General features: G+C 44.7%; 1 protein-coding gene across 1 annotated transcript in view; it reads left to right on the forward strand.

Moving 5' to 3' along the window:
• Positions 1-27,153, forward strand: part of MTMR2 (myotubularin related protein 2) — a 66,003-nt gene extending 38,850 nt beyond the window's left edge. Inside the window, exons 3-15 of the mRNA XM_074150965.1 lie at positions 1,199-1,274; positions 4,518-4,612; positions 4,790-4,900; positions 6,956-7,057; positions 7,744-7,827; positions 16,140-16,289; positions 17,119-17,307; positions 18,248-18,433; positions 19,302-19,508; positions 21,083-21,175; positions 22,403-22,516; positions 23,876-24,052; positions 25,093-27,153. Coding sequence (XP_074007066.1) covers positions 1,199-1,274; positions 4,518-4,612; positions 4,790-4,900; positions 6,956-7,057; positions 7,744-7,827; positions 16,140-16,289; positions 17,119-17,307; positions 18,248-18,433; positions 19,302-19,508; positions 21,083-21,175; positions 22,403-22,516; positions 23,876-24,052; positions 25,093-25,254 — 1,746 coding nt within the window. The 3' untranslated portion in view covers positions 25,255-27,153. The remainder of the gene's footprint in view (positions 1-1,198; positions 1,275-4,517; positions 4,613-4,789; positions 4,901-6,955; positions 7,058-7,743; positions 7,828-16,139; positions 16,290-17,118; positions 17,308-18,247; positions 18,434-19,301; positions 19,509-21,082; positions 21,176-22,402; positions 22,517-23,875; positions 24,053-25,092) is intronic.
• Positions 27,154-27,451: the final 298 nt, after the last annotated feature.

Genomic DNA, 27,451 nt, shown 5'->3' on the forward strand with positions numbered 1-27,451 from the left:
GTATTGCATCCAGTTCTGGGCTCCCCCATTCAAGAGGGACAGGGAACTACTGGAAAGAGTCCAGCGAAGGGCAACAAAGATGATTAAGGGATTGGAGCATCTCCCTTATGAGGAAAGGCTAAGAGAGCTGGGACTCTTTAGTCTGGAGAAGAGAAGGCTGAGGGGAGACCTTATTAACGCCTATAAGTATCTCAAGGGTGGGTTGAAGGAGGAGGGAGCCAGACTCTTTTCAGTGGTTCCCAGTGACAGGACAAGGGGCAACGGGCACAAGTTGGAACATAGGAGGTTCCACTCGAATATGAGGAAGAATTTCTTCATGGTGAGGGTGACAGAGCCCTGGAACAGGCTGCCCAGGGAGGTTGTGGAGTCCCCTTCTTTGGAGATTTTCAAGACCCACCTGGATGCAGTCCTGAGTAGCATTCTCTAAGCAATCCTGCTTCAGCAGGGGAGTTAGACTAGATGATCTATATGGTCCCTTCCAACTCTAAAAAAAATTCAGTGAAATTCAGTGAAATTCAGTGAAAAGTAATGCCCTGTGGTATAACTTTATTCCAAGGAAAAGTGGAGGAGTGGTCATTTGGCAGCCAAAAAAAAAAAAATCGAAACTATCTCCTATACATGCCTATCAAAATGTAACCTTTGTAACCAGTCACTACTCCTGAGCCAAATCAGGATCTTTGCAGTTGTTGGACCCTCATTGAAGATAGTGGTGTGACAAGGTGTCCCTTTTAACTTTCCTCAGTGTAAACTGAAAATTGCTCTACTTAATAGTTGCCAACATCATGGGTAACAGTTGATGACTTCAGCTGGGAAAGGGACCAGTCCCTTTGGTTCTGTGTGTAACTATGTGGACAGAGAGTTTGGCTCATGATGATGGGTTGGGGAGAAGGTTGGAGTGTGAAAGGCAGCCACCTGGGAAGGGTGCTGCCAGAGCACACAGCCTGCTTTGCACAGCTTCTCCATCGCAGACATCCTCGCTTTAAATGCTTCTGCGTAGCCCAGGGGTATGTTTGAGGACTGCACCAAGGTCTCTCACGTGCTTTGTGTTGGCCTTTCAGAGGCTGAGACTCTAGGCAGTACCTCAAGATCTTTGAATACTTGGTGTCCTTGTTATTGTTGACCCATTGCAGGTAAGTGTAAGCTTCTTGGTTTGTGAAAACGTAATGAATTTCTTTTTCTATCTCTATGTTTTGCCTAGGTCCTGAGGGAGGCTAATAAATTGGCTGAAATGGAAGAGCCACCTTTGCTACCAGGAGAAACTATTAAAGACATGGGTATGCGAAGAGGAAATTCCTTATTATTTGCTGACCAAATAGAATATCCATAGAGCAAAATATCTCGGTGGTCATTGACCAGCAACAGCAAATTGCTGATGTTTTAAGAACCATGATTAGGCTGGTTCATTAATTAAGTTATTGTGCATCATGCAATCAAAGGTAACTGTATGTCTCCTCTTAGCATGGAGTAAATACAATGGATTTTAGCATGAGTGATGAGGTAGGTTGTACAGCTTTGTATTTGTTGCCTCCAGAAAGGACATGGACTGTTTCAAATTATGCTTGCCACATTGAAACGTCTTAAGTTGACACAGCATAATTGTGTTTCGAATCTCTGTCACAGACTGCAGGAGAGAATACAGTGCTGTTGCAGAGAACTTGCTGTGTTACCGGAATGAGGATTTTTTCTCTTTTTTTTTCATCCAGACGTTGTGACATGCATCAGGTTTGCTGATGCACTCCAGTCTGAAAGTTTGAGTAAGCCTCTTGAGTAATTTTCTGTGAAAGATTTTGCATTCACTAGTTTAACAGGTTGCCTTCCTCTTAAAATGCTATGGAAGAGTGCAGCTTCAGTCCTAAAAATAAAAAAACCAAAACATCAAACCTGAGAATGCCTCAGCAAAGAAACCCCACGCAACAACAACGACAAAATAAAAAAAGCAAAAAAACCCACCTCGGTGCTCAAACCTTTTCTCTACTCCTTCCCTATCATACTCCAACCATGCACTGCAGACTGACATCTCACTCACTCCCCAGGCACGGTTAGCTCTGGCAGCAAGAGTATATTTTGGAGGGTTCCTGGGGAATGGAATGGTTTAAGAGATCAGAGTTACCAGTGTTTTATCTGTTGGCAGAGGATGTGATGAGCCATGTGAGTCTGTAAGACTGAGTGGCTTCTGGAGTAGGCCAGATAGCAGCTGCCTGGTCCAGCAAGAAGTTAAAGGTAGCAAAAAGGAAATCTTTATTACTCATCAGCAATAATTATTTCCTGTTAAAAGTGTCAAGAAAGGCAAATGTAATTCTCTTCGTATTTTACAGGGAAGGGAAGAAAAATTATTTTAGCCAACCCAATAATCTAGGGTAAGATTAGCCCTATAAAAGACAGGAATTCCATAAGCAGGGGAATTAGTAAATTCTGGTTTCCAGTATCTTTCTCCCATATGGATTCTGTTATATCCACCAAAGACTGAGTTTATTAGACTTTCCCTTGGTAGTAGCACTAGTACAACCTCTCTATTATACCTGGCATCCGTTCTCACAAACAGTGAAGCATTTTAATGCCTTGGAGATCCCTGTTTATCAGATAGAGACTGCTGAAATCATACAGCCGTGCTAGGGTTAAGGTCAGACAAGCCATGAGTGGAGGTACATGTGTATGTGTGCAGGGTAATTAAGTAAAATTGTTTCCTTAGGAAACCAAGCTAATAAAATGCAAATGTGAAAGGTGATGTGGCTTACAAGCTGGCAAGGCCAGTGTTTGAGATCGTGCCTGGGATTCTTTACCTGGAAAACATTTTTCTAGCACCTTTCCTCTTTACCCAGAAAGACGATTCCTTTCAGATGTAAATGCACACTTTTCTTATTAGTAGATTCTGTTTTATTATTTTTTAAACATTTTAAATTACATTTTGAGTAATGTGAACTCCAGTGGAAAAACCAGGCAAGCTGCCCTCGCCCTTATTATGCTTCATGAGTCTGCTTTCAAACCTCTGTCAAACTAGTCTTTGAAAAGAAGTGATTAATAATCGCCCAATAATGAAACGCTTGGTTTAATTAGAACTGGCTAGAAGCGTTTTGTGTTTAATTGTCCTTCCAACAAACGCACATAAATTTAAATAAATAATGAAATCACTAGCACGTGTGTATATGTATTTTATTTATTTATTTTTAACGAAAAATTCTGTGTTATGTATTTTGCCATCAATTAGTCACTCCTGGTTTTTTAAGGATCCTTCTCCATACCAGTATCTCGAGAGTCAGTGAAGACTATGCAGAAGCAGAGCTGACGTGAGGATGACTTAGTTATACGAGTTGCCAGTGCCCTGGAGTAAGGCGGTCTCTTTTCCTCCCTTCCTCCCTCCACGCTAAATCTGATGGGATAAAGGTAGAAGAAATTCAGGTCCCCATCCTGACACCCCAGTAGCCTCACACCTGTTGTGCATGGTGGCTGTCACCTGGTTGGGAGGTGAGCACTCCTCCTGACTTCACACAGCTCTTGTAAAATGGATCCCATAGGGCTTGGAGGCTTGAGGTTATTAAGATGGTCCAGGGGGTTCTTTCATGGATCTGGCAGCTCTGGTCAGCGGGTCTCCTTCTGAAAGGATCTCTGTGTTTGAGAGGTGTCATTACTTGTCGGTGATAGCATAAACCATTGCCACGGCACAGCCAGCCAACTGCTTCAGTGGCAGAAGACATGATGGGTCACTGCTGGGTGATGGGGAGGGAACGACTTAAATGCTGGCAATTTTAATTGATGTAAAACAGAAGGGCAGTTAGGGGAGGTGTTTGCTGTGGAAAACCAGCAGCACCTCTTGTCTTTTGCTGGAACAAGTGAGAAAGTTTTGAGGCTTTTTTAAAAGGGGACTGTTTTGAGTCACCATCACTCAGGCTCAAAAATAATTGAATTGTTGCAGGGTAACTTGATCTCTGACTTCAGGCTTAAAAACACCTGCAGTTGGTGTGGCTGCTTGAAATTGCTGTAGCTCCTCTGGCCTTCAGCATGAGAGCTGACTTCCCAGGGCTGACTCTGCGTGCAAGGGTGTGCTGAAGTACCCAAGCATCCTAAAAGCCACATGTAGGATAACTGCCTTCTCCTGTCCTTGGTGGCACAAACCAGCTTACTGGTGAACTTTAGCTTTTATGAAGATTGTTGTCAGCTTCAATGTATACATCCAGGCAGAAATCATCTCCTCTTTTCGTGCACAGTGTTCTCAGCTACTGGCAATGCATTGCTCAGTAAGAGTAAACAGTTTGCAGCCGAATACTTTTTTATAGGGGTAGCAGTTCTGTGCAAATGTAGGGTTCTAGGTGATGGTACTTGCCTGGAGTTCAATTTACACCCAAACTCTTACCTTCTCCACAGAACTGAAATTTGCACGTTAGCTTTAGGCTAGAAGCCCAGATTAAGCTTATTTTCATTTCATGATCTGAAAAGTAGAGCCCCCAAATATTGTTGCTGTTATAATTTTAGTCCCATAAATTAACCATAAAATTAACATTTTTTTCTTCTCTTTTTTTAAGCTAAGGATGTTACTTACATCTGCCCCTTCACTGGAGCAATCAGAGGAACCCTTACTGTTACCAATTATAGACTGTATTTTAAAAGCATGGAACGGGTAAGCTTTTGAAACCATCTGCTTTTGTTGGCTATTCAATCTGTAGACTTAGGTGTTCTTTGAGAGTAATTCTGTGTGAATCACAGCTATGTGTTTGGGAATATAGGCATGAGGGAGCAGGAGCTGGGGACTTTTCCCCCTCCCCTTTTTAAACTCACAAATTTCAACTGTCTACAGGACCCTCCTTTTGTCCTAGATGCATCTTTAGGTGTGATCAACAGAGTGGAGAAAATTGGAGGCGCTTCCAGTCGTGGAGAGAATTCATACGGGCTGGAGATTGTATGCAAGGTAAACTTTTATCTGTGTTTTACAATAGGGGAAGGGGAACATATATTTTAAAAGGTTTTCTCTGTAGTACTGTAGGAAGTTCTGTGAAACATTTCAATCAGTATGACTTCACACACTTCAAAAAACATCTGATTTTTAAAGTAATTTTCAGGATTCTGCAGCTCTGCTCATTTGAGATGAGATCCAAAGCTTTATTCAGGCTTTGTGCTAGTTGATGTCTTTTCTTCATAGTGGAAATCTGGGCCTGCATCCCACTCACGCAGCTCTCAGGGTTGCCCACCAGGCTGTGCCAGGAAGCCTCCAGTCATTGTGGAGTACAGGGTGCCTTTCACTCGCTTGCATTTCAAGAGCAAGAAAGGGGCATATTTCCTCCTAAATCATTAGCTTATGTCCACCTGCTGCAGCTTTGTGATGAGGGCTGGCAAGTAGCCTTCAGTCCTCCTCGAGGCCCTTCTGTCTAGGCTGTACGTATTTTATATGTCCCTCTCAAGAGCCCAATCATTGGAAATGCAAGCTTCAATAAAAATTAACAATTCATCTCTTTGTGTCTACTTACCATAGAACCACAAAGTAGATAAACCCACCATTTCCAGTCCTAAGTTCATACCTCTGCTGTTCAGCAGGGCACAGCTCCTCGCTTCCCTCGGTGGCCATATGGTGAGAGCTGGATGCTGAAACTTGTAGGTCTTGGGCTGCTTAGAGCTCTTGTCAAAGCCTCCTCAAGGCTGAGAGGAGATGCCACTTTCTGGATAAGGGCAGATGGAGGAATGAAAATGAGTCCGAAACTGCTCTGGTCACTGCTGTGATTTTGAGGCACCAGGAAGCTAAGCAGGCTCTTAAGCTGTGGGTGTGCTGAGTCAAGAGCAGTTGATATAATCTGTACCAAATCATGCAGCTGCTCTCTCATCCTATTGCAGTCACGATCCTCCCTGGCTAACATAGAGGTGCTTGTGCTGCCAGGCTAATTTGTTCCCTGTTTTGATTTGGATCCCTAGTCCTCAGCCATTTTGCCTATATGCTAATTTGCACACAGAGTTGGGTTTGGAGCGAACTGTGTTGTTTCCCTGGGTGGGAAACACAAGCACAAACTAATCATAATAGGTATCTTAGCCCTATACAGTCCGTATACGTATATGCCAGCGTGCTTGGCCCAGGATATGCCGAGCAGTTTTTCGCAATACAGAGTAGTACAGATGCAGCTTATGCATCCTGAAATGTTCTCTGTCTGACACCCAATCGCCTAATCTCAGTCTTGTGAGACAGGTAATTAGCTGTTTATCTCATTCTCTGACTTGCTATACCGTCTTCATGTGCTTGAACTTGATAGTTCATTTCCTGCTGGTGGCTTTTAAACTGGTTACTAAAGGTTACTGAGTTGTAGGCTTGGCTGGAAAATCTTGGCGTCTTAGAGATGCTTTATTTATTGAATTTGATTTTGTAGATGAGTATGGAAAGGAGGTCCTGGGTTACCACTCTCTGTGGAAACCGCTGCTGTGCAAAGTAGAGGAGTTGTCAGTTTCAGTCGTCCTCTCTTGTGCTCTGAGAGATTAAAACTTTTAAAAAGAGATGCCTTTAGTTGCTTTGCACCAAACTGGCTGGGCTTGGGCTCCCTGTGTGCAGTAGCTGTGCAGAGGTACTTTGTGAGGCAGTCCCTCCCAGCTGTCTTCAGGCACAGCTCAGCCTGAGAGACCGGTAGGAGCTGGGAGGTCTGTCTCACAGAGTCCTGCTGGTCAGAGACAGCTTGTGCCTGAGCAGGGCTCTCTCCTAGAATTTCAGCAGGTAGAAAGCTTCATGTAGAGGCAAGACGTCACTGATTGGGCATGTCTCTGCACTCCCACTGCTCCTCTGCAGTTATGGCAGGCTTTGCTGGAGGCTGCAGTCGACCAGTGAACGAGGCCTGGAGCTGCAGTGCAACAGTGTTCAAAGTGCAGTACTAAAGCAGTACTAGAAAGAGCATCACGATGTGGCCCGATTTAGAATGTTGATTTTCAGAGTTTCTTTGGATGTTGAAGTGGTTTGGAAATCTGCAATTTGATTTCCTTTTTTTTTTCCTAGGATATTCGAAACTTGCGATTTGCTCATAAGCCTGAAGGGAGAACTAGACGATCCATATTTGAGAACCTAATGAAATATGCTTTCCCAGTTTCAAATAATCTGGTAAGTGTTTTCTTTTCAGTTATTACCAAAAGACACAGAGCTGACAGTAAGCTGTTTTGTTGAGTCACATCTACCTGGTACAATATTCACATGGGCTGCATTTTGTTGAAGGAGGAGAGATGCTGGTTTTTTTTTTTTAAATCTGTCTTAGAATGAATTCTGTAGGAATTTAGATTGTATAGAAATGGGGAAAGTCTGCTACTTATGCATGGAAAATAACTTACTGATACACACATCCTCGAAAGAGAGGGAAAATATTCAAAGCACAGTGACATCCATCAGAGGATTACAGCTAATGGTGACTGCGCTGCTCCCAATTCTGGAATGTAATTCATCTGTTGTGTTACAACACTGCAATTGTTGCTTCAAATGCAGGTTGGAAAGATCTAGTTTTAACCTGTAAAAGCATTCTTGCCCATGTAGTCTTTTCTTTGATAACAAACTCCTTTTGTCCATGAAGTACCAGGTAATAGACAAGCAAGATCAGAAGTGTAGAGGAAGGTACATTATTGTACTAATTACCTGCTACACTGAGAATGTTGATCTTTTTCACAAAGCCCTAAAAGAAAAGTAGTGCAGTGGGAAGAAAAGAAGGAACAGTCATGAGTTATTATTTGAGGTATCAAACATTCTGGAAATGGGCTCTGAATTAGCTCTTAATGCTAAATTTTCTTTCTTTCTTTCAGCCACTTTTTGCATTTGAGTACAAAGAAGTTTTCCCAGAAAATGGATGGAAGGTGTATGACCCCACTTGGGAGTACAGAAGACAGGTGGGTATTATTGCCATGTCCTTCCTCATCCTCTCTACTCTTTGGAAGCGAGGCTCTGTGCAGTAATATAACTACAGGTCGCATGGAGGTGGAGAATGATCCTGCTGGGTCATGCAGGCTGGGTTAGGACATTGTTCTCCACACTGCAGTGATTGATGACAGCAGTACAGCTTTAGAGAGAGTAGCATCCACTGATGGGGATTACTCAGGCTGCAGAGAGCTGACTTTTAGGCTTTGGTAGAAAAAAAACTATTGCTCTGGCTTAGTCATCAGCCACTGCTGGCAGTGAGCAACAAAGGATGTGTTTTGTGGGTACAGACATCCCATTGTTGAGTTTCACACCTCAGCTCTTCCTTGTATCAGTTTTAATTCTTTCCGCTTTACTGTAAGATCTCAAACAGGAACTTGGAAGGAAAAAAAAAAAAAGTAGAATGCCTTCATTTTTATGGCAAATCAGCATAGGGATCAACCTAGAGAGTGTTGTGATTAACCATAGCTTGGAGCAGAGAGTTATAGTGTGCCTTACAGTGTGCCCAGAGTAGACTGGTCAAAAGTGTTAATGATCATGAAGTGGTATGCTGTCAGTTAAGAATACTGAGGTTAAAAATTTGAGTGGTCCTCCCTGGGTGAAAAGATGGGAGTATTTTTTGTTTTATAATGAAATCACTCTTGTAATAAAATTCTCAAGTTGAGGAAACAGCACAATTTGGTGACAGTTTTGCCCTAGACACATTAAATTTTTGTCTCATCCAGATCTGCCAGGATAAAACCAATTTTCCTTTGTAAAAATAAAAAATTTACATCCATGTAATTTAAAGATTTATTTGTGTCTTTTCCATAAAGCAAGCCAAAACAAGATGTTTGTCCTAGCCTAGTTCATCTGATTCCTGGCATCCAAAACCTAAGGAAGGGATTCATTTTCCTAGCTGTAGTCTTCTAAAAGCTGGGCATGCCTTCTAAATCGGTTATCTAGGCCTGTCATTAACAGATGGGGAGAGAGAGCTTCACTGTTGGGGGTGATTTGTTCCCTCCTAAAATAGCTGCCTAAGATAGATCGCTGGCTTCTAGGCTGCTAATTGAAAGTGAGATGTATTTTACCTCCACCGTCTTCATTGCGAAAAAGTGTGTGTTTTGCAATGAGATATCACAATCTAAAATCCTGGTAGAAACAAACTCCAGTCATTTGTAATCAATGACACACATTGTATCTGTGGTCGACTTTGACTAATAAGACCAGATAATGCAGAATTGTTTAGAATTTACCTCTTTCTTGGTAGTTACTTTAAGGAAAGATCTGTTTATAAAGAGGGACCTGCAGCCCAGGCTGTATAGGAAAGATGCTTCTTTACGGGACTGAGAACTTTGGAGTAAAGCCTAAAGAATACCTGTGCTGTCAAAATAACCTCCATTGAAAAGCACAGCATTCTCTTTGCCAAGCTTCAGTTCAAGCAGATGAAGTACAAAAGATGTTCTTACAATACCTGGAAAGAGGGAAGGGTGACCCTTGAGAATTTCAAGGTAAATTATTCCAATTTCTTAATCCTGTCATATCTGGTTTTAGAATCCAAGCTTTTCTCTCCATACTAGTTTTTATATTGTGCTTGGCTGTACCTTAAATTTGTCAGGAGCTTGGTTACACAGTGAAAAGATACATATATTTACATGCGTGTGATTTGCAGCTCTTCGTGGCCTTTCTCTAAAGAAAATGGGACTCAGGGCTGTGGTGTCTTCGTTTCTGTTCACATGAGGCAGCGCTGCTGCGTGTAAAACATCACAACTGAGACATTGCTGCAGCATGTACTCCTTTTGTTATGACCTGCTTTTGGATCATTTTTGAGCAGATGGGAAAAACTTAGCCTGACTGCTTTTGTGTCAAGAAACCGAACTGATGTCCGTAGCTGAAGGCCTCGGTCGTTTGCTTACATTGGTAACTGCAAAAATACATGCAAACCAGGATTTCTTGCAGCCACAGCCTATCTGAATTTTACCCATGGTGGGCCACAGTCATTCCCATTCCAGATCACGCAATCCGTCTGTTCCAGTAGCTTATCTCCAAAAGTGACCAACACCTGCTGCCGAAGAAGAGGCAAACCGTACTGCAGTAGATGTTTATGTTGTGACCTGGCCAGGAGGAGAATTTCATCCCTTTCATTAAGAGTTGATTTAGTTCCTGTCATATGAAGCTTTATGTCCCCTCCAAAACTTTTAGGTATTTCAGTCTGTTTATTTAATTTCAGCATTTATAACTATGGAAGTTCAATTTATCTGTGTGAATGTCTTAGCCTTTTTTCTTAATCCAACCAGGTTCTGTTAAAGCAGTAACAAATCCTGCGGTAAATCAGGATTATGTCCTGAAATGGCAGCAGGGTTTCATTAACAGTGAAACAGAACTGGCATCATCAAATCAGATAATGGGATTACCTGTCTCTGACCGTATGAATTGTGATCAGAAATAGAAAAGCAGGACATATGCATTATCTGCAGGACCTTTTGGAATTGGTTTAAAAACTATCCGAGAAGAGCTGGCCTAGGGCATAAGCAGCCAACAGTATGGCCAGGTGTTAACTTGGTGTATTGTAGGCTGGGTCAGTCATTTCCCTCTGGAAGCAGGGACACTGGGAGAGGGGAGCGGACCAAAAGCAGAAGCCAGCTACTAGGTATCCAGAAAAGACTTTTAGAGTAGTATTCATGGTAGGTTCTATGTCTGCACTGGTGTACGTGGCAAGTTTGCATGTGGTATGATTTATTTATTATAATTTTTTTTGAGATTAATATAAGCGTGTTGATGTGATGGAGATTGTAGCAATTAGGGAAGATATTCAGTAAACCCCCGGCTTCTCTGTTCTTGGGAAGGATGGAAATATGTAACTTATTAAAAAATCTGTGATTGTGTAAAACTATGGGGAGTAATAAACAACCTGTAGAGAACAAAAGGAACTCAGAGAGGTTTGGGATTTAGTCCGTAAATGGAATCACATGTGGCAAATGAAATTTAAAACTGAAATTGCTCCCTGATTTTTATTACACACGGGCTGGCAGAGTATAAAACAGAATGGTGAAGTGAGTAAGACTCAGTTGAAACCAAAAGGCCTTGAGATGTCTTTGGAGTAGCTTAAAGCTTTCATTTTCCTTAACAAGGTGGGGAGCATTTGGAAAATATTACAGGGGATTGTGAAGCTGGGAATGTGCGATGTTTCCCTACAGAAATCATGCTCGTCTAATCCTATGCTCTGGTCGTATGTACCAGGGAGCCACAGTATAGGGCTGTGGTTGCTGCTTTCAGAGAAAATGTACAAGAAATAGCAATACAGAAGAGGGGCTGACCTGTTTTGCGGATAAATGACGTGCCCGGCACTAGTATACAAGCAGAGTGGGAAAGGTAGAGCATGAGAGTTGCCCTCCACAACTACCTGAAAGGAGGCTGTAGAGAGGTGGGTGTTGGCCTCTTCTCCCAAGGGAATAATGACAGGACCAGAGGAAATGGTCTGAAGTTGCGGCAGGGGAGGTTTAGATTAGATATTAGGAAGAATTTCTTTACTGAGAGAGTGGTCAGGCACTGGAACAGCCTGCCCAGGGAGGTGGTGGAGTCGCCATCCCTGGAGGTATTTAAGAAACGTGTAGACATGGCACTTCAGGGCATGCTCTAGTGCCCGAGATTGTTGGTTTGTGTCTGTTTGTGGGTGGGTGTGGTGTGTGGTTCATAGAATCATAGAATGGTTAGAGTTGGAAGGGTCCTTAAAGATCATCGAGTTCCAACCCCCCTACCATGGGCAGGGACACCTCCACTAGAGCAGGTTGCTCAAAGCCCCATCCAGCCTGGCCTTAAACCCTTCCAGGGATGGGGCATCCACAGCTTTCCTGGGCAACCTGTTCCAGTGCTTTACTAACCTTACAGTAAAGAATTTCCTCCTAATATCTAGTCTAAATCTCCCCTCTTCCAATTTAAAAGCATTACCCCTTGTCCTGTCACTACATTTCCTGACAAAGAGTCCCTCTCCAGCTCTCCTGTAGGCTCCCTTTCAGATATTGGAAGGCTGCTATGAGGTCTCCCTGGAGCCTTCTGTTCTCCAGGCTGAACAACCCCAGCTCTCTCAGCCTGTCTACACAGGGGAGGTGCTCCATCCCTCTGATCATCTTTGTGGCCCTCCGCTGGACCCATTCCAACAGGTCCATGTCCTTCCTGTATTGAGGACTCCAAAGCTGGAGACAGTATTCCAGGTGGGGTCTCACGAGTGCTGAGTAGAGGGGTAGAATCACCTCCCATGACCTGCTGGCCACACTTCTCTTGATGCAGCCCAGGATCCGATTGGCTTTCTGGGCTGCCAGTGCGCACTGCTGGCTCATGTTGAGCTTCTCATCCACCAACACCCCCAAGTCCTTCTCCTCAGGGCTGCTCTCCAGCCATTCTCCACCCAACCTGTATTTGTGCCTGGGATTGCCACGTCCCAGGTGCAGGACTCTACACTTGGTCTGGTTGAACTTCATGCGATTTGCACAAGCCCACCTCTCAAGCCTGTCCAGGTCCCTCTGGATGGCATCCCTTCCCTCCAGCTTGTTGACCGCGCCACCGAGCTTGGTGTCGTCGGCAAACTTGCTGAGGTTGCATTCTATCCCACTGTCCATGTATCCGACAAAGATGTGGGTGTTTTGTTTTGGTTTTGGTGTTTGGTGTTGTGTTTTTTGTTTCTTTGTTTTGGTTTTGGTTTTTTGTTTGTTTGTTTGTTTTTGTTGGTTGGACTCGATCTCAAAGGTCCCTTCCAACCAAGAAGATTCTGTGATTCTGAGAACAGCATCTTGCACAGAATTGTTGGGCGTAACTCAGGGGAGTAAAATGAGAGTTAAACCGTTAAATGTCCCGTGGTTTAACTGAGGTCCTGTTTATGCTAGTTAGATTAGTTAACCTGGACTAGTGGGAGGGGTCCCTGCCCACGGCAGGGGGGTTGGAACTCAATGATCTTTAAGGTCCCTTCCAATTCTAACCATTCTATGATTCTTTTGAGTGAGTGGGTTTGAACATCTTTAGCCATGCATGAAGACACTCTGCCAGCAGGGTGTATGGTGATTGAATGTGCCCTTGTGGCCAAGAAAGCCAGTGGCATCCTGGGGTGCATCAAGAAGAGTGTGGCTAACAGGTCGAGGGAGGTTATCCTGCCCCTCTACTCTGCCCTGGTGAGGCCCCATCTGGAGTACTGTGTCCAGTTCTGGGCTCCCTATTGCAAGAAGGACAGAGAACTGCTGGAGAAGGTACAGAAAGGGCTACAAAGATGATAAGGGGCCTGGAGTATCTCTCTTATGAGGAAAGGCTGAGGGATTTGGGTCTTTTTAGTCTGGAGAAGAGAAGACTGAGGGGGGATCTGATCAATGCTTATAAATACTTAAAGGGAGGGTGTCAAGAGGATGGGGCCAGTCTTTTTTCAGTGGTGCCCAGTGACAAGACAAGAGGAAATGGGCACAAACTTGAATGTAAGAAGTTCCACCTAAACATGAGGAGGAACTTCTTTCCTTTGAGGGTGGCAGAGCACTGGAACAGGCTGGCCAGAGAGGTGGTGGAGTCTCCTTCTCTGGAGACATTCAAAACCCACCTGGGTATGTTCCTGTGCAACCTGCTCTAGGTGGACCTGCTTTGGCAGGGGGTTGGACTAGATGATCTCCAGAGGTCCCTTCCAACCCCATATCATTCTGTGATTCTGTGAAAGAATAAAGCAGTTACACAATAAAGATGGCAGGGACTTGACTAGCTACTAGGCTGAGCATTAGTGCTCACCCCCTCGGAGAAGGCAACTGAAGAGACTTTCCTGGCCAGGCAGTAGCGCCTGCACCTCCCTCCATCGGGTGGTTGTTGCTGTCTTCCACCGGTAACATCAATACCTGTTAGCGGGACATGCCTGGGTTCCTCCTGCAGGTGCACAGGCAGGTGGCTCCCAGAGCTGCTCCTGAGCCTGCAGAGGCTTCTTGAGTTCCATCTGTAACAGTCTGGGTTGGTTTGATAGTAGGCTTTTGAGTGCTTACAGCTTTCCAGGAAGCAATGAAATGCATCTTATATGAGGAAATACTGATGTGCTTTATATCATGTTTAACTTTTTCTATTAATTCCAGCTGGAGAAAGTGCAAATCTGAAGGCGCATGAATAAATGCACAAGATACACTGCACCATGGCAAACATCCTGGGAAGGTGCAAATTCGGCTCCTCTTCCAGCCTGCTTTGCTTACTTCTGCCTGCTTCCAGTCCTTAGAGAGAGTTACGGTCTGAAGAGGTCACCACCTCTTTGGGTGGTGCTGTGATTCAAGGCTCCTGTGCCAGGGGAAAGCAGACATTCCCTGTGATTCAGAGGAAATTAGAACACTGCCATACAGCATCTTTTCTTTCTTTAAGGAATTGTCATGGATTTTCCTGGTCTGGGCTATTGCAGAGGAAAGATTTCATTCGAATTTGTCAGGGTGGTGACTTAGAGCTTTGGAGGTGTTGCTTCTGGACTGAGCAGTGTGTGCTGAAGCTGTTCTGCCCCACGCTGGGTGCTTTACAGCACCAGTGACTGCTTGATCTCCTGCGTGAGCACTGGTGGAGTTGCAGGGTAGAACGAAAAGGAGCTTTTCCTCCATGTAACTGTATGTCAGCTCCCATTTTCCTTGCCAAGAGTGTGCTGACAGCGTAATTTTAATTCAGATTTGGGGGAGGTGAAATCTCCACGTGTTGCTGATGGATCAATCCATTGCAGTGCAGTCACGTACTTACTAGGACAGGACTGAGAACAATTTGGTCATTTGCCATTAGTTCACTTCCAGATGGTAACCAGTTTGATCACAGCTGATGGACGGATACTTGACAGCAGAGCTGGTGGACCTAGAAGATTCCATTCTTGCTGTGTACACTAGGTAGACCTCTGAGCATGTTTTACCCATCAGTAAGCTCGGACTGTGTATACACACTGTTTGATGCCAGTTTCTGCCACTTCTTTGGCTTCAAGCAGTGCCAAAATAGCTTTCCTTTAGGGTTTTGGGGTACTCTGATCCTGGCAGCTCTGCTGATTCCTTGTGGTAACGCTTCCTTCCCAGGGAGGGCCCCAGGACCAGGGGTGGTTCACAAAGCAGGGTGTGACCCATATTAGGCAGATCTGTCCTCTCCTCAGATGTCTAACCATGACCTGTTCTGACAGTGTGACTCACGCTCCGGCGGGGAACCAGCTGCAGTCTGTGTGGGTCAACCATCATTACCGCAGCTCGTCTGACTTGTGTTAGATTGGTCATTTATTTCCTGTGGGAGCCACAACAGTGTCCCACCACCCTCCTTAAAATGAAGTACTGTTTATTAGAACAAAAGCATGTATTGTTTAAAGAACTGATGTTCCTCTAAATCAGACCCTGTGCTTAACTGTCTGGCCACGTTCACTGCATACAGGAACTGTAGTAGATGTGTCTTCCCCACAGAGGTGCTTTGTGTCCACGCTCACCCCAGCAGCATGTGTCTGTTTAAATCTCTCCTGCCAGGCACCCAGTAGCAACCGCACCGTTCTGATCTGTTAAATCCCAGCGCCAGCCAGACCAAGTCCACAGGTTGTCAGGATTGTCCCCATTGTGCTTGGGGTGTTACCTGGAGGTTGTCGTCTGGGAAGCTGTTGAGTTGCTTCCCCATCAGGGCACACTGAGTTCGGTGGGCGTGCGTGTGTAGGTTCCTGGCTCTCCCAGCCCAAGTCAGACTGGTACAACCAGAGAGCTTAGTCTGGGAGGAACAGGACTGTCCAGATGACGTATAGTCGCGCAGCCACAGACATACAGTTATTAGGTTTCTGGTGTTTTTAGGGGATTGCACATCTTGTTACAAACACTAAACAAGGCCCAAAACAGTTGGGAGTGTTTTACTGCCTGTTCTCCCTTCTGTCTTCCCCTTCATCCAGTCTGGTAACTCCACTTTCTATCCCCAGTTTCCACTCGTCTCATGTTTGAGAGAGGAGTGAGGACTGTCAGTCACCCGTTCTGTCCTGCTCCTGGCTCTCCTGTAAGCACCATGAGGAGACCGGGAGGTATGTTAAAAATACTCTCAGGGGGATCACCTGTGTTGCCACATCTGTACCCTCGACAGTTCCTTTGCCATAGGTGCAGTCTTCTAGTTTTCCTGTTTTTCAGTAACCTGAGCAAAACGCCCACTTCTCTGGGAAGAAGCATGAAATGCAAGTTACCGAGATAATGCAGTTCCAGGCTCCAGCCCTAAACGTCCTTCATTAACAAAAGGCGCCTTGAATTTCAGGTCTGGGGATTTGACTCTGCTGAGGTCTCAGAGCAACTCATTTGCTGACCTGCTGTTGTTTCCTCTTTAGGGAATTCCCAATGAAAGCTGGAGGTTGACCAAGATTAATGAGCGCTACGAGCTGTGTGATACATACCCTGCCATTCTAGCTGTGCCTGTAAACATTCCCGATGAAGAATTAAAGAGAGTAGCATCTTTCAGATCAAGAGGACGCATACCAGTGAGTGTGACAAAAGAGGCCACTTTGATGTGGTTGTTGTTACATACCTTTGGGCCATAAATATTACCAAGATCAGGCTGAGTGGATTCTGGGGAGCAAATAAATGGTCAATGGATAATAAACGTGACAGGAACATGTTTGAGGAGTTAGAAAGCAACATTATCTGCTGGAACCACTGTTGTGAAAGAGATGTAGACTAAACCAAAATGAGAAGATAAGATAACTTAGCACAACCCAGACCAAATCTTAGTTTAGTTCCTGGGAAACGCAAAGCAGCCCTGTTTAGTTGTTTACAATTGTCTGGCCTACTCTGACTGTCAGGACAGAGGAATATTTAGTGATACTCTCGATGACAAAGCTTATTAAGTGAAATTAAGACAAAACACACCTTTATGATTATTTCAGCACTAACTGAAAATGTACGGGTTTACTTCTCAAGCCTGTAGAAAATTCAGTCTGTTCCTAAAGTGCTTAACTTTTACCTGGTGTAATGTAGAGTAAGACATAGCCCAGGGACTGCAGAGGGAGAAAGTGGGTTTGTGACTCATGCAACAGGGAGAAAACAGTCTGCGTCATATTTAAAAGTCAGATTTAAACCTATTCAGTCACCTCTTGTTTGTTCAAACTTTGGGAATGCCAGCAGAATGAATGAGTAAAGACGGAAGAGTTTTTTCTGTCATTCAGTCGTGATTTAATAAGCCAATAATCCAGCCTGCTGGAACTAGCTAATACATGGCAGGATCCCAGCACAAGCCATTACAGGTAAAACACTTTACTGGTCTAATGAACTCCATTTTTTCCTTTATTTCTTTCTCATTTGTTTCTGAAGGTATTGTCATGGATTCACCCAGAAAGTCAAGCAACCATCACTCGCTGTAGCCAACCGATGGTGGGAGTGAGTGGCAAACGAAGCAAGGAAGATGAAAAGTACCTTCAAGCCATCATGGATTCTAATGCTCAATCCCATAAAATCTTCATATTTGATGCAAGGCCTAGTGTGAATGCTGTAGCCAATAAGGTCAGGTGCTTTTTCCTCTGTCAAAAGCTGGGAACGTAATCATTTAGAGCACATTTCCCACCACCGTTTCAAATGGTTCCTTTTCTACTATGAAGAGATTCACATGCAATGATCTGATTCTGTAGACGGAGTTATACACCTGCGCTGTTATCAGTAGGTATCACTGTGACTATGAAAGGCCCAGTTGGATTAATCCACAATTTGAAGTGAGATTGGAAGGGAAAAAATCCACGTAGAACTGAGGTCAAACTCTTAACACCCTGGCTCTTGTGTATCACCGTTTTTCACTTGACATGGTTGAAAGACTCCTCCCTCTAACAGCACAGAGCTCTGTCCCTGCCAGCCCTGACGGGAGCAGAGATTACTCAGCGCTTCTGAAAATCAGGCATCGTGATCTATAATTTCAAAATATAAGCTGGGGATCTTTAGTATCTAGGAATGTTGCAGTTTTCTTCCTGCTGTGATGTCTCATGCCATAACTCTAAGCCCTGTTGTAATGGTAGAAATGCTTTGTTGCACTAAAGCTGATTTTTTTTTTTTTTTCTTTTTAATCTGTCTTTCCCACTATTTAGGAAAGGCAATTAGTGTGGGGGATATACTCCTCTGTAATAGTATAGTAAATTTGTAAATGACAGAATAGTGAATCTAATGAGCTAGCAGCTTGAATGGGGATAAATGATAATTACAGAGAAAAAGAAGGCTTGTAATATGATATTCTTTGGTAAAAATTACAACATTCTTTACTATTGCAGCAAAGAGACACGAAGTGTGTGCGTTTACATGTTTGTTCCCAATTGTAAGATACATCAATATTTATTGCCTGTTTATAGCACAATCACTGTGGTATTTTGTCAGCTGATATTTGCTCAGGACAAATGTTTGGGATAAAATATAAAATGCATTTTTGCTTAATGATTTTTACGTGGATTTTGTTCTTCAGGCTAAAGGAGGGGGCTACGAGAGTGAGGATGCCTATCAGAATGCAGAATTAGTGTTCCTGGACATTCACAATATTCATGTTATGAGAGAATCACTGAGAAAACTGAAAGAAATTGTGTATCCCAATATCGAGGAGACTCACTGGCTGTCTAATTTAGAGTCAACTCACTGGCTAGAGCATATCAAGGTATGCACATCTGCACCCACTCGGTGTGGCTGAGCCACCACAAGTCTGTACCAGTCTGTTCACTGGGAAATGTATCTAGAGTTCACTCCATTGCTGGATTTTCAATTCATGAGAAATTTGAAGATTTACAATTTGTTTTCAATTTAAAAACAACTAAAACCACAGTTTCTTGGAATGGGGAATTTTGAGGAGATGCGAAGAGGCACAAGAGAGGGGTGTGAAATACTGAAAGATGGTGTTTTGGAAGTGAAGTGTGTTCCTGGGCAATGTATGACTGTGAATGCCCTGGTCAGAGGACAGGAATCCCAGAGTTTCCAGGCTCTTGACTTGGGGATCCTCAGCATCCTGGCATTACTGCCTGGTCCAGACCAGCAGATGTTGGAAGTTCCCGCCCCATCGGCCTTTCAGGAATCCAAGCAGAATTGGAATGAGTAGGGTAAATATGTCAGCTTCTACAAATGTTGACTTTCAAATTAAGCTCTTTCTTTCCTAAAAACGTCCAGCTTATGTTGTCTGCCTGCTAGTGCAGAAAGCGACAGTTGCAAGGTGATGGCCATTTTTTGTTTGTGTTCAGACACAGAGTTCTCCTGCCTTTAAATCCTGGTCTGTCCAAGGACTGAGCTTAACGCAGGGGCTCTGTTAGAGTTGTGCCCATGCTACAGTTCAGATGTTCTCATCTTGCTGGAACAAAAAATGTGTTCACCAATTTGCCATCCTAGTCATAAAGTAGTTGGAACTGATTTACCATTCTCCTTGAGGCAGACAGAGCCCTTGGTTTGTCCTGTGTTGTCACTAGCCATTTTTCATTTGTAGTTTCTGTTCCAAAGAGATTTTGTAACTTTTTTTTTTTTTTTTCCCTTTGTCCCAGCTCATTCTCGCTGGAGCCCTTCGGATTGCTGACAAGGTGGAATCGGGGAAGACGTCCGTGGTTGTACACTGCAGTGATGGCTGGGACCGAACAGCCCAGCTCACCTCTCTGTCCCTGCTCATGTTAGATGGCTACTACCGAACGATCAGGGGCTTTGAAGTGCTAGTGGAGAAGGAGTGGCTGAGCTTCGGCCACAGATTTCAGCTGGTGAGTCACTAGCCCTTGCGAGGCGCTGAACAGAACGTTATTGTCCACCTTGAAGGATTTCAAAGGAGTTTAGCCTTTCCTGTGAGAAGTCTCCCACCTGAACTCGCAGAACAAAGGTTAACGCTGCTGCTGTTGTTTTCTGCCTGTAATTCCAGTTGTCTCTTAACCTCCTCGGAGACAGCAGTGGTTAGATACGAGGAACAGGTGGTAATTACATCTTTTGGGTGCCTGTTGGATATGCCGTGTTCCGTGCTTATGCTTAAACTAACAGTGTGCCTTGGGTTCAGGACAGGCATTTCTGCTGGGAGCTGGCAGAGACCACTGTGGTATTTTTTGTTTCTTTCCAGATAGTCCATTTTCAGAAACCAGCTTGGACACTGTCATTTTAAAAATGCCTTGGTATTGAAAAGGCTGGGGAATTTGGTTATGGCCTTCACGTTTCTTTATTTTTGGGGAGCCTTTTTAATTGTTTAGGTAAAAGATCATCAGTTTGAGACTGGACCAAGAGCAGTTCATGGTTGTTCCCTAGAGTTGGCCGAGAGGCAGCTTTGTGGACTTGTGACACAGCAGTTTGTTATGGTTTGTGCTGATGGGGATTGAGGGCGCCTTTCAGTAGTATCCTTTCAGTCTTTGTTCCTATTGTGTTTTGCTCACAGTTCGTGTTCTCTTGTGGTCATTTAATTTTGGCAAGGGCTAGAAAAAGGTCTCTTTACAGCACATGCGATTGTGGGTTGCACGGTCAAATGCTCTGAGGAAGGTGAGGAAACTGAGGTACTAAGCAGCTGAGGTTCTGCTGCAGCAAAACTGTTACCTGGTGTTTGAACAGTGAGTATTTTAGCTTCCCTGACTATACAAAGGAGATAATTATATTGATTTCCTTTGGTGAGGGGAGAACAGTATTACAGAAGAGGTAGAGATCTGTTACTTACATGTTCATGTTCTTTGTACAGTACTCAGGATAATACATATACACCCAGTCCTGGGTAGTATATAGCCACTAGTGTACTGTACTAGTTATAAGGAATCATGTCTCAGCCACACAGTATGGTCAGGGTTGGAGGACTATTTCTGGGGATACTTTCATCACTGCCTCCCTTGAGGTGGCAGGAGATGGGCTGGGTCAGTGTTTGTACAGCACTTGGAAGCTGCGAGGTGTTGCGTGATGGTTATCGCCACAGGCCGTGCCTGTAGGTAGTGTTTAGGTCTAGCACACTGTACTACTGAAGTAGCCAGGACGACAGCTGCAACTGAAGCAAAAAGCATTCTCTTTTTTTTTTTCCTTCTGAACTTTAGCTATTAACTGAAATCTGTGCCAGCACAGCATCTGGAGCCTCTACTCAAACAACTTTTGTTTCAATTTAGCATGAAAATATCCCCATAAAGAAATTCCACTTCAAAGACGAAAGGAGTAGCTGTCCTTTACTCCTTTACCCACTGGTATGGACAAACCAAAATCAGGACTCATTTGAACCTTCTGATAGCTCTTGGTGAAGGGTTGGGTGACTGAGAGGAGACCCCAGCAGTTTCCCCATGAACCCTGTGTGACTCATGTTTTTTGTCCTGCTCGGTTTCAGAGAGTTGGCCACGGAGATAAGAATCATGCAGATGCGGATCGCTCTCCTGTCTTCCTCCAGTTCATCGACTGTGTCTGGCAAATGACAAGACAGGTAAATTGCTGGGAGGCACACATGTCCACAAAGCTGCTGTACCAAAACCCGGCACGGTGTCTGGCCACAGGAGTAATTTCCAGGGTGACCTGCACAGGTTCACCTTCCTGGGCTTCTGCTCTTGTTCTGACTCTGGCAACAAGTTTCTTGGGAGGGTGTTAGCAAAGAGCCTGCAGGTACAGGTGCACAGGAAGGCCACGGTGTCAGCTGGGAATCGAAGGGTGGTTTAATCATAGAATGGTTTGGGTGGAAGGGACCTTAAAGATCATATAGTTCCAACCCCACTGCCGTGGGCAGGGACACCTCCCACTAAACCAGGTTGCTCAAAGACCCATCCAGCCCGGCCTTAAACGCTTCCAGGGAAGGGGCATCCACAGCTTCTCTGGCCAACCTGTTCCAGTATCTCACCACCGTCACAGTGAAAAAATTCTTCCTAATATCTAATCTAAATCTCCCCTCTTCCAGTTTGAAGCCATTACCCCTCGTCCTATCACTACATGCCTTTGTATAAAGTCCCTCTCCAGCTTTCTCGTAGGCCCCCTTCAGATACTGGAAAGCTGTTTGTGAGGGAGGAAGGCCTCTCGCTCTCCTCTCCATTGCCCCAGCCTGTTTTTGCAGTTCACCGTGTGAATTCTTACTGACCCTTTGTTGGAGCTTCAGTTCTCCCTGTCTTGGCTCTGATTGTTTCTGCAGGGAACGTCCGTAGCAAACACAGCCCCTACCCATCCACACATTCCTCCCGCTGACCTGTGTTGCAAGATGCTTCCCTGCTGTTCCCACTGGGAAGTGCTGCATTGCACAAACAGGTTATTTCCATTTGGCCCTGGGAAATTTCCATTTCTTTTTATGCATTATTTCACGTGTGCTTCAGCCTTTTGTTCACAGTCGTGTTGCAGGGTCTGTCATGAGGGGCAGGCGTAGCAGAGCAAGCTTCAACTTGCAGCAGCACTGTGTGTGTATAAACACAGCAGTCAAACCCTTCAGACCTCTGGCTTTTGCTCAAAATTCCTCTCTGCACATGTAAAGCAGCTTTTCAAGAGAGAAACTTTTGCTTTGGGAAGGAGTAAATATGATCCTGAATATCCAGCCAGGCAGGGAACAGGGACAAATCCTGTTTTAGAAATCAAGAAGAGAGGCCAACTCTTACTAAGACCACAAAGTGGGAGAAAGTTTATTTGTGATTCCTGTTCTAAAAATCCCAACAGAATTTTTTGGTTCTGTCTGAAGTTTCCTACAGCGTTCGAGTTCAATGAGTACTTCCTGATAACCGTCCTGGATCACCTGTACAGCTGCCTGTTCGGGACCTTCCTGTGCAGCAGCGAGCAGCAGAGGGTGAAGGAGGTGAGACAGCTCCTCTCCAAGGCGAAGGCACGGCGCCGGGATGGCTTTAGCTACCAGATACTGCTAGAGACACTGCTTCAGCGCTCAGGCAATGGTAGATGCAGGTCCCCCTTCCCAACAGCTTAAACTGCTGCCTGGTGGAGACTTTCAGAGCAATACCATTTCCCTCTGGGCAGTCCCACTGCTTTCAGCATGGCTTTCAGCTACTCACTGGTAGCTGAATAATTCCTGGTGTCTCCCAGGCAGTCAGAAACGCAGTTTTTCTTTGAAATCCAGTTCAATGTAACCCTTCTCTGTAGAAACTGGTACCTTTTTGCCCTCCCTTTTCCTTGGAGTGGTCCCATTGGGTTGATTTTAACTACCAAGTGTGTGTTGTCATTCTGCACACACAGGTTACAGCAAGTAACTGGTCTCGGTGTGTGTTCTTGCTGTGCTTGCATTTTCCCGGGAGAGGACAGAGCTGCTGGTGTTGCAAAGGACATGCCTCTGGGTCCTGCCATCAGCCAGCTCTGTGCTGCAGTCTGGTCAAGGTTTGTTTGCTGAGGGAGGAACGTATAGACATATACATTCAAACACTACCCTCTTCAGACCCTGGAATTAGAAGGAAAAGCAGTGACGCTCATTCTGGCTCACCTACCTAAAGACGGAGCATTTCATCACCAGAATGTTGCAGCCTAACGTCACAGGATGCTGCTGTGTGGACCTGATGGGATCATGTTTGATAGCACACCAGTTAAAAAACCAAAAATAAACTACTGTAATACAGGGGTGATAGCATTGCAGTGAAATTAGAGCCCCTGTTTCTCTAGAGTCCACAGTGGTTGAATAATTGTAATTTCCAGGAAGAAAACCTGCATGCTTGGGGCTTCTTTTAAGGCCTCAGCCTAGTGAAGTACTTAATCTAGAAAGCACTTCAACGCTGGTTTCACTGGGACTATTCACAGCCCTAATTATTCCACTAGATCAGGGCCCAAGTCAAATGTTTTCTTTTTTTCTTTGCAATTAAATACTCCAGCGAGTCCTCTGGGAGCGCTTTAAAGAGGTGAAGTTTAACCAAAGCACTGAGAGTTCCCGAGCCCGTGTCCCCTCGCTGTGCCGATGGCGGTTCCTGGTCCGTGCTGGCAGCTGGGGGGGTAAGAGGGGATGTGTCCGTGCCGGGATGCGTGTGTGCCCGCCTGCATCCATGTGCTTTAATTACAGTAATCACATCAAAGGGACGTATTATTCTTTTTAAGCTAGAGAAAGGCAGCCAGCTCTGCATTAATGACAGGCACATGTATATACTGTTATAAATACTTTGTAGATAAATGCTGTGATTCGTACGGGAAATAAAGCCTCCTCCACCCCCTTCCCTTGCAGAGCCTTCCAAAAAAGACTGTGTCGCTTTGGTCTTACATCAACAGCCAACTGGAAGACTTCACTAACCCCTTGTACGTGAGCTACTCCAACCACGTCCTCTATCCAGTGGCCAGCATGCGCCACCTCGAGCTGTGGGTGGGCTACTACATCCGCTGGAACCCCAGGATGAAACCGCAGGTACCTCTCTTCCAAGCATCCTGCTTTTATTTCCTCTCCCTGTTAATACCGTCACTGTCATTTTGGAGCTTCAGACATTTGAAGCACAAGAAGTAACGTACACATTTCACTGCCACTGCTTAAATCTAAAAGCCAAAGCCTAAATTCAAATGCAAGCCAATGAAAGAGCTGCACCTACAGCTGGGCTGGTGCTCAGCTGGAGGTCAGGGCCTCGTGAAATCTGCAGGAGCTGAAGACATTCAGCTCTTTGGAAAATGTCTTACTTTGAATACGGGGAAAAATCGTCTGAATTCTCTCTTCTTTTTACAAAAGAGCCTAAAAACCTGACTTCCTTGGCTGTGAGGTTCTAGATGGGAGTTTTGGGGCTGTATTTAGGTGACTGGCAGTAGGAACCTGCTCTTGCTTTGGCTGCCCGAGGCACAGGGCTCTGACTGCAGCCCTTGGTGGGCTCTTGAACCCCAGCAGCCGGGAAAGGGGCTTCCCCGGGGCAGGCACCTGAGACAAGAGCCTGAGCACAGCCCTAAACGCTGAAATCACTTTTTAATAGGAAGGGATATAAATTCCTGGATGCCTCAGTGTCCAACTGCAGTTAACAGAGCTTTGAAAATCTGGGGCATTAGATACAGGAACCCAACTTCCCAGTATTAACTATTTAACAGTCAGAACTATGTGAAAATATTTAGATAAATCTGTGTTGGTTTTTGTTTTCCTCCCAAAGTTCTGAAATTCTGTCCAGGCTGAGATGCCAAGGCCAGCCTCCCCACCCCGGGAATGTCAGAGATCAGTTTTGTAATTGTAATCAGTTTTGTAATACACACAAAGTTTTGTTTAGCCACCCTTGCACATTGCATGTTGGATAAAAATGAGTATCCCAAAGCCAGAGCAACTACTGACTGACCCCTGGGCTGGGGACAATGACATACCGCCCCTCTCCCCTCTCCTTCCCTTATAGCTGGTGCCAGGTCAGCGCCAACGCTTTGTGGTTCAGGCATCCTCTTCCCTGCTCGCCTCCCAGCGCTCAGCTACACCTTTTCTTGCAGGAACCCGTCCACAATCGCTACAAGGAGCTTCTTGCCAAGCGGGCTGAGCTGCAGAAGAAAGTGGAGGAACTGCAGAGAGAAATCACCAACCGTTCCACCTCGTCCTCGGAGAGAGCTGGCTCTCCCGCACAGTGCGTGGCTCCCGTACAGACCGTTGTATAATAGAGACTTTTTTTCACCGAGTACCTTCCCAGGACCATGGGGGCAGCTTTTCTGAAACCCTCTGGATTTCCAGCGTGGTGTCTGGGAGATGCCAACCTATTTATTTATTTCTCTCCAGGGTAATTTATTAGTACTGTAGCACTAGAGGAAGCTTAAGCAAAAACAAAGGCGGCCCCCTATGCAATTAACCTTCTGAGTGGCTAGATTGTAATACAAGCTAATTGCACTTGCCACCTAAAAGAAACCTAGAGCTCTTTCTTTCTTCACTTATGTGCTGGAAATCACTTGGCTTTAAAGACAGCCTGTGCACTAGAGTGAAGTACTGTGGAGGAAAAACATCTGCTCAGAAGTTTGAAGAATCTGCCCTTTGCTAGAAGGAAATATCAAATCTGACTTTATATCAGAGCCTGTAACACAGCTGTTAAGTCAAGTCATGAAACCCTCCGCTATTAATGTCTGCGGAGCAGTGTTAATGAGAGCGTTTGCCAACATACTCAGAGGTGAGCAGCGATAGAATCTGAGACTTGTCACCCTTCTTCTTGCTTTTCCCTCCACTTTGATCTAGACCATAGGAAGCCATGTAAATGATGCCTTATTCCAAGAAAGGGCAGCTTCTACCAATAAAACATGGTAGTAGAGGAACAACCTACATGACTTAACTTTGTAGGACAAAGTTTACTTCTGTATCTGCAACTTTAGAGTCTTGCTCATGGTTTACATTAGGTGTGCCAGGACACAGCTCCAGCACCTTCATTTCTGGTGGGGGGGGAGCACAGCACGGCTCCCCCCAGGCTTTCTGCAGCTCCTCTGGCCTCCAGTGCCTCAGGCTCAGCAGAGGAAGGCAGTGGAACAGCAAGGGGCACCTGTGAACTGCTGGGACCAGTCATTTCATTCAGCTCAGACAAGCATGATCAGCGATTCTGATGCTTCTGTGCAGGATCATAGTGGCGTACTTCAGGTGTTTCAGTTTTCTGTTAACTGATGGAAGCAACTGTGTATCAACCAAAGAAGCCTTTCTGCCTGCACTGCAACTGCTCCTTAAGGTTATTCTAGTAGAATAAAGAGCTTAGCCAGTTTGAGCTCTACATTTAGGTCTTTTTCCTCAGAGCATACTTCAAGAATGAGTGTCACCTGACTAAACTTAAGTCATATTCAATTTTAATATAAAATTCTACTGCAGAAGTGGAGATAAAACACACCCTTGGTAACACCATGACTGCCCCGTCACTCTTCCAAGCAGATAAGTATGAGGCTGTAGAAGACCCGGCTTGCAGCGAAGGCAGTTACGTATGTGCAAAGATCTTTACTCCAGGCTGCTTCTCATCTCCACGCTAAGGAAGAGGGACAGTGCTTGGTCCGGGTTCCTGTGTTGCTCTTCTATGACAGGATCCCATACTGTGGTCACCTCTCTAATCCACCCATCAGCCTGCTGCTGCTTCACGCTGCCTCCTTTCCATGGGAGAGAAGGATTTTTCTAAGAGGGTACAAGAATGGACAACTTACACTTAAGAAATGGCCTGTCAAAAGCCACATTCCTCCAAGGCAGTAACAGTAACGTTCCCCTGCAGTCTCCATTTCTGCCTGCTCCCCTGCAATCAGTGTCTCAGTACTTACACCAGAACCCACAGCCACCCTCTGACAGGCGAAGAACAGCATCACTGCGTTTGTTAGAGGGGGGCTGATGGTATGGTTCAATAGTGCGAGGAACCCCCACAAAATCCCTTCTGAAGGACTTGGATGTGCTTTAAGGTTAAAGGGCAGATCTGCTCTTACGTACAATCACTATAGAAGATGGTTCATAGTATTATTCTCTATTAGCAAAGTGACTATGTGTGTATATTTTGTTCCTTGATGAAGGCTGTTTGGTTTCCTTAACACTAATAAAAATTGATAAATGGGTAAAGTTCTTCCTGTGCTCTTATTTTCAACTAAGTGGTTCTCCAAGGGACTTCTAGACACGCAAACGTTAATAAAATAGCACTGAAAATTTAGTATGTCGAATCTAAATCTATCTTGTTCTTTTACAGATGGTCTTCCAAGATGCTAATGTTCAAACTCTGAAATTTGGAGTGACAGGAAAAAATTAATCTCTGGATAAGTTTCTCTTATCCTGCACAGACCAGTATTAATACAGATGCGATATTTAGCTGCTCAATATTACAAAAATATTTTCATGGTAAAAAAAAAAAAACAACAA

Source organism: Numenius arquata, chromosome 1 (assembly GCF_964106895.1).
Source record: "Numenius arquata chromosome 1, bNumArq3.hap1.1, whole genome shotgun sequence".
NCBI classification, from domain to species: Eukaryota; Metazoa; Chordata; class Aves; order Charadriiformes; family Scolopacidae; genus Numenius; species Numenius arquata.